Below are 7,746 nucleotides of genomic sequence, written 5' to 3'. Positions count from 1 at the left end.
AAGATGTTAGAATACTTATTTTTATTTTAGTACACACTCAAAACTTAAAACAGACAGCTGGGATTCACGTGACTCTGACCAGATGAACCAAATGTGGGTTTTTTGGGTGGGGGGTTGAGACACCTGAGCATCAGCTTCAAATGGACAATCACTGATTTTATGATTCTAAAACAAATAGGAACACACTTTCATTCCATTAAAAAAATGGAAAAATAGATTTTTCTCCTCTACTCTTTTCGATTGAGTAAACTTTAATCCATCTTGGAATAAGGTTGTAGAGTTATCTACGATAAAAACTATGTATCTATTCGCTGCTGTTAGCTTTGGTATCACACCGTGTTACTTGAAATGTCAGTTAAAAGATATATTGTTCTAAACCTGGCTTCAGTTCTCCCCACAGAAGCATATTTCTGAACCCCATGATTGTAGCAGCTATTACTGAAATATGGTCACCCAGACCTGACCTATAGGGCACACTGCTGGTTAACCGTGATATGGTTGTACTTCATCACTGAACTAAAGTGGAATTTACAGATATCTGTACTTTACATGAGTAGTTATTATTCTGACAACTTTCTACTTTTACTCTCTACATTTTTAAATTAATATCTGTACTTTCTACTTCTTTCCTCTTCAATACAGGTTCGTTACTCTTGGTTAGTGGGCCGGTCCGGAAGAAGTGCACGTGTGCCTAAGTTGTGGCCTTGGTACCATATAACATTTGATAAGCATTACAGAACAGGACTGACCATAAAGGAAGCAATGTTTGTTTTGTTCTTTTTTAACTGTCAGGTAATTTCTAATGCAACATTTGAAATTACATGCAAGCAGCAGAAATGAGCTTCCTCCAAAGGATGGCTGGGCTCTCCCTCAGAGATTCAGGGACAGGGACACAGTACAATGAATATTCTGATACTGGATGACTGGTTTTCTTTGTTTTCGAGAAAGCATCCCCCTTAATATGCTGTTCTATTTTGTTAGCTGCATGAACAGAAGATGCATCTGGTTTATTATAAATAATAAAAAGTGCCTCAATTTTGTCCACTTGCCTCAGAGACACAGTGCATCCTGCTGAAATAATCTCCATGAGTACTGTGTCATCTCATGGAGTACATACACACACATGATGTGTGTGTATGTACACACACATGCATTGAAAAAACAGTCATGAAAAATAAAGTACACTCTCTTTCCATTTGAAGGCTCAACCTCAGCTGAACACGACATATTACACTGTGTGCCGTTTATTTAACAAAAGCTAACCCAAACAGCAGAAGCAGCCTCCAAGTTTATTCTTACTGCTTCCATAGGAATTAAGAGTGTGAGAGGCAGCCAGATGTTAATCAGTCAATCAAATGCACTTTATTGGCTGATCATCAGCAAGAAAATCAGGAAGGACAACCATATGTAATTCAATTACATTTTATTTTTATAATGCCAGATCACAAAAGTCACCCTAAGGTCTATAATAAATGGTTTATATTGCAGCGATATAGAGGGTCCTAACTGAAAAAGAACAGAAGGACTTTTTGGAGATGCTAACACTGTAGAGAGAGATCTGCTCTCCTTGGTGTCATATTCTATTGTACAGAACTCACAGGTATGAAATGAACAGAGGCAAGTGAAGGTGCTGCCTCAAGTGACTGATATTGTGTCAACTTTAGATCACCATTGTACGAGGTGACACCAGGGAGATGCTGGGCCTTTCCAGTAAGGCAAAAAAGTTGTTTATCATGACATGTATATCAGAAAGAGTTAAATTTATCAACAATTATACAAAACTGAGCAAACAAAGCACAAAGTTACTGATCTATAGTCAATATAGTATATAGTACTTATAGTACTTATATCGACTTATAGTCAATATAAGTCAGAAGCATTTCCATGAGGATTTCCATTTCCATTTTCTTTTGATATTCACAGCAGTATGACCTAATATCTACTTTAGGGAAGATGAAGATTTGTGATCTGAGAATTTATGGGAGAAATATCAAACACATGTGTTCTCTTATTATAATGTAGATAATTTCATTTCCGTCACTCCAGTTTACCTCTGGAGCAGGGTTCGTTGTGATTTCAGGCTTCTGTAGAGCAACAGAAACAGAAATTAAATGTTTGTTATGTATTAACCAAATGGCAAGCAGTGAGCTAATTTGTCAGTTCAAAATGAGCTATGAGCTATCTTACCTAAGCAGATAACACTGGCATCTTCATTATGCTCACAGTTATTTTGTCCAAAACCAGGATGTGAACAGTGTGAAAGTGCAGACTCTTGGCCTGAGCATGCTACGTTATCCAGCCATATAGGGCCAGTGCCTCTACCAAAATGAGCACTTTCAGGTGCTGAAATGGCATGACCGCATCCAAGCTGTCTGCATACCACATCAGCATCGCTCATTTCCCAAAAGTCATCACACACAGTTCCCCACTGTCCTTTATAGAAGACCTCCACTCTGCCGGAGCATTCACCTGAGCCACCCACCAACCGGACTTGTTCTGCATAACAGAGCAGAAAGAGTGAATACAAATTCAAAGGGACATCTTTAAAACAAACATCTACATGTAGTTCTCAAAAGACATCTGTGCTGTACATGTGCGCACAATATATTGTACAATATTTTCACATTAATATGTAGATCATATAGCTTAGATGCAGCTAACAGACTCTTTCGATTTTCAACGAATAACAATTACTTACGTGTAATATCACTTGGATATTATATAGCATTTAGTCACTTTTATTTAAAATGAAACATTAAATGTGTATACTACTCAGGTAGATAGTATGTAAGATAAGAAACTAATGAACTACATTAGGGTAGCTGTGAAGGAAGAAATGCCATCCCTGGCTTTTACAAAACATACCTGTAAGCACCTCTACAGCTTACATATACCAATTTATAACAAATTATACCAAGCAACTCTTGGTTTTACCTACTTCCTTAACTTACAAGCATGAAAGTGCTGTAGACTTTTTTTTTATCTGTTCAGGATAATATAAAAAACATTGTATTTTCAAAAAATAACAAACTAAGCATTTATTTGCATTGTGCAAATGAAATCACAATTTTTCATGCCTCAGTTTTTGTGGAATCAAATACTGATGAATTTCCTCTTTAATGTGTATTGTCTCATACGTTAAAACAAAACATCAAATTAGTTTCAAGTTCTTAAAAATGAACCTACATGCTTTTTAACAGCCACCAGAAAGTGACATCTGTGGTTTGCAAAATGCCTCCTATCCTACCAAAGTTTGAGGGAAAATGAGTTCTAACTTGATGCCTATGAAAACTTTCATTCTGAATTCATGGTATCAGTCATTCAGGTATACTGGTAAAAACATTTGCCTTACAGGTGAAATATTCCCAGTTTGCGAGTGGTACGCATAACAAACTCAGCAAAACAAGGTCACAAGTTAATGTAACCCAGCGCTGGGGGTATCAAAGCACCAAGACGGTGATGGTGAAAACACTTATCTCAAAGCTCCATAACAGAACATCAGGGCAGCGGTTGATGAAAGTTAGGGTTACCCTCATCATTCATAATGTCTATGACCTTAAGAAAAAATGTGCCAGAATTTTTAACATATAATAATAAGTCTTTACCTGCACAGAAAACACCAGCATCATGTTCATGCCCGCAGGTTGCTCTTGTAAAACCTTTGCCCGAGCATTGCTGAATAGAAGTCACAGTCTCAAAGCATGAAGAGCTAGCCTCCACCACTGGTCCACTGCCTGGGCCGTAAAAAGCAGCACCAGGAGCATTCATGGAACGTCCACACTGCAGAGTCTCGCACACCACTCCAGCTTTACTTAGAGTCCAGTCCGTGTCACACACTGTGTGCCACTGGGAATCATGACGAACTTCCACTCTTCCAGAGCACTTATGAGTACCGTTAACCAACCGGACAGTCAAGCTTCCTGTGAAGGCAAATAAAGAGCACATGCAACCACAGGATATGGAAGAATACAACATAAATACAAGAACTGTGATGTATTTAGTAGAGATGGACCGATCTGATATTGCGTATCGGATATCGGAGAAAAATAAAAAATGTAATCCGATCCATTAAATATCACGAAAGCACCTCACAAAACTTGCAACACGCCGTAACTCGCCTCAGAACGTTAGCACGTCGGAGCAGTATGCATCACGTGATAGAGCGGCTCTTAGTGATGTGCGATACCACTGATTTCCTTTCCGATCCGATACCAAGTACTTTTCAGGGTGGTATCGACGATACTGATCCGATACCGATACTTTATACAAAAAAACATATTTTATTTATTGTATCTCAAATTATAGCGTCATAATGATTACAGGACATCAGATTACTTGTTCTTATCACTTAATAATGCAGAGTTCATCACATAGAAATAAAAAAAACTGAAGTTGTGCGCTATTTGAATACCTTGCCTGCCTGCAGCACTAAAGGACTCTGTGAGAGAGTGTGTCTCGCCCTAGCAGCACCTGTCCCTCTCCTCCTCTTCAGTTCGTCTCAACATACGTGCCTCATATTCGGTGATATGATTTACTCTGAGGTGTTTGACAAGGTTAGTGATGTTGCCACAACCATACATGCCAACCCTCCCAATTTTTCCGGGAGAATCCCGGAGCCACCATTCTCCCACTTTTCCACCTGGACAACAAAATTGAAAAACCATATTGCAGAATTCATAGCGCGGCCGAGCCAATTCTAGTTTCCAACAATGGCGGCAGCGACTTAGTTTTAATATTACTCTTATTTCTCTTTGTGGGTCGCAAAAAACCCCAAACTTTTAACATGTTTTCAGGTGAGAATGTAGCTGTGTAAACTTCAAATATCTGAGCCGATCGACACATCATCTTCAAACCCCCGCGGGCTTTCACTACTCGGGTTAAACATGATATATAAGTCACTTTGATAACTTAAAAATGTTATTGTTTGGCTTTTTCAGTGTTTTGTTTGTTCGTGAGTAAATCGGTTTGGCTGAGATTAAAGTTATTAGATTAGATTAAATTAAATTTAACTTTATACAGCCGTATTTCGCACATGACTATGAAAGGCGGAAGAGGAAGTAGTTCCTTTGAATGTAGACAATCCGAATGTTATAGTTTCTTTCCACTGTGTTGCTGTTAATGATAAACTACAAATTAACCCTAAATTACTAAAAATATCGATATTTTAATGTGAGAATCGATTCTAGAACATAAATGACTGGTATCGGAGAAGGAGAAACTTGTATCTGGATTTCAGCATTTTTGGTGTTTTGCCAGATTTTCAAGCTGCCAGTTTCATGGGCATTAATGCACCCTCATACTGATGCTGTTGCTTGAACTAAAGACTGATAAGCAGTGTGGTCCCTAACCTCTTTACTTCACAGGACACAGCTTGTTTTCCAAAAAGAATTTCACTTTTTGATGATGTTAAATTCTTTTTGATGTTCTATTGTGAATCAAATATGGATTTGGAAATCTTTGCATTTATTCTTTACTTACATTTTAAAAAAAGATCCAAACGTTTTGTTTTTGGAACTGGGTTTGTATGTTTTTCTTACCTGTGCAGAAAACACCAGCCACTACAATGTTGTTGCAAGTCCTGTCTGAAGATATGGTCTTTGTTGACACTGATTCAATGTAGACTCTTTTCCATTGCATTCAATTTGATTTGTCCAGGTCTGTCCTGTACCAGGGCCAAGCTGAAGAAGCTTATGGGGCCTCCCACAGTCCAACTGTCTGCACACCACTGCTGCATCATTGATGTCCCAGGATTCAGCACACACAGTCCCCCACTGGCCTTTATTGAAATACTCTACTCTTCCATCACAACGAGTGGATCCACCGGCTAATCTCACATTACCTGGAAAGCAGAGTTGTTATATAAATCTAACATAAATCTATAAATACAAAGAAAAATGCAAAGAAAAAATACAAATGAATCATAACACCAACAGACCATTTTAGACTTAATCAGCTATGATTTCTGCATCATACAGATGGAATATGTTTTACAGCATCAAAAATGACTCAGAAATTGCTCTCTTCATAGTTTCAATGTTGCTGACCCTTGGCTATATTACCCTCACTGGGTGATCAGTGCATCATCAGATCAATAGCATTTACCATTGTAAGTGGTTAATATTCATCTGTTGTCTCACATTGTGTTTGCTAAATGCTGGTAATGGTGAAATCACTTGTTAGGCATAAAATAATTTGCCATATTGCATTTGTTCTACCTAGAAGTAGACTCTCCATTTAAAGGTATCAAAAAGGTCAAGTTGACCTCAATAAGTAAAGGGATTAATTATGTGTAATAATAATTTAGAGCAATTCAATAGCAAAATTGTGTAAAGGAACGGTGACGAAGAGAGGAAAACAATATAAAAACAAAGGTTCAAAGATGCAGCTTCATGCTAAATCGTAGTGGCCAGCTAGCTGACTGAAACATGTGCAGCACTGAAGCACAGCCTATTTACAGCATCTTATATGGTCCAATTCTTTTGTGTGTTCAGTGAATAGTCTGTGTGTGCTTTGGCTGGCCTAATCCTATTGGTCTTCTCTCTGTATATGCACTGCTATAGCACACATATGTGAAGATAGTGACATCATTTATAACTCGGGTTGTACCTGATTAACACATGTGTTTAGACTACAAAAATATTGATCTGATGGTTTGCATCAACACTTTAATTGGAAAAAATCATACTTGATCTGTTTGATAAAGAACTTCATGGATTCATTTTCTTTTTGAAATATAACATCAAGTCTTACCTGAGCATACCACAGAGGCCTCTTCAATACCTTCGGTGATAGATCTGGTATAGTTCCTAAATGTGCACTGTGTGACAGAGCTCTCTCTACCATTACAGTGGATCTCATGTCCTCTCAGATCTTCACCTTGACCAAATGGCCTTGAAATCTTGACAGGATCTCCACAATTTATCTCTCTGCACACCACTGTGGCTTCATTCATTCCCCAGTTAATATTAAATGCTGGTGACCAGTGTTCACCATAGTGGACCTCCACCCTTCCTGAGCACATGTCAGTCCCATTGATGAGTCGAATGGTAGCTACAAAGCAAAGAGGACAAAATCAGCAATTAGTTGGTGCCTGAAAATTGCATTAATTGAAATCCATACAATATTCTCACTGATGTCATGGAAATAACTGTGATATAAATTGTGGTGGGCCGTGGACTGTGATGCCGTGCGGATGCGCCTGCACGGCATCTGCAATGCATCTGTGTTAAAACATGGGGAATCAGTGTTGTAAGTTGGTGTAAGTGTGGTTGAAGCCGAGAGCTGCAGCCACATATAATAAAGATGGCTCTAAACAACAACCTCTGGAAGTCATATCTAAAGATTAAAAAAAGACACAATATTTAATGACAAAATAGTTTTTACCTGAACAAATCACTCCTGCATCTTCCCTGTGTCTGCACGAAAATCTTCCAGAGGGGCGATACCTGCAGTGCCCAAGGGACGTCTCATTACCCAAACAGTTGACAGAAGAATACCAGATTACTCCTTGGCCTTCACCAAAGAAGGCATTAGATTTTGCTCTCTGAGGTGTTCCACAGTCCAGAGCTCTGCACACCACCCAGCATCTCTGAAGTCCCAGTCATCATCACACACTGTTCCCCACCGGCCGTCATGCAGAATCTCCACTCGCCAGAGCATCGGTCAATGCCGTTCACAAGCCTTATTGGTGGTTTACCTGAGGGCACACGTTAAAGTATTAGCAATGAATATTTCAATCTCTTACTC

At 38.7% G+C, this 7,746-nt stretch overlaps 1 protein-coding gene across 2 annotated transcripts in view; it reads right to left on the bottom strand.

Moving 5' to 3' along the window:
* Positions 1-1,408: 1,408 nt before the first annotated feature.
* The window catches only part of LOC102313807 (deleted in malignant brain tumors 1 protein), a 51,049-nt gene continuing 44,711 nt past the window's right edge, over positions 1,409-7,746 (bottom strand). Inside the window, exons 8-10 of one of the 2 annotated variants that reach the window (XM_005914370.2) lie at positions 3,606-3,920; positions 2,188-2,496; positions 1,409-2,084 (exon numbers count right to left, since the gene is read on the bottom strand). In XM_005914370.2, coding sequence (XP_005914432.1) covers positions 2,077-2,084; positions 2,188-2,496; positions 3,606-3,920 — 632 coding nt within the window. In that variant the 3' untranslated portion in view covers positions 1,409-2,076. The remainder of the gene's footprint in view (positions 2,085-2,187; positions 2,497-3,605; positions 3,921-7,746) is intronic. The other variant, XM_042226636.1, reaches the window with a different exon arrangement.

Source organism: Haplochromis burtoni, unplaced genomic scaffold (genome assembly GCF_018398535.1).
Source record: "Haplochromis burtoni strain Fernald_Lab_line unplaced genomic scaffold, NCSU_Asbu1 Contig_8, whole genome shotgun sequence".
NCBI lineage: Eukaryota > Metazoa > Chordata > Actinopteri > Cichliformes > Cichlidae > Haplochromis > Haplochromis burtoni.
Note: the sequence above shows the minus strand (reverse complement) of the source record. Positions and strands in the feature narration are given on the sequence as shown.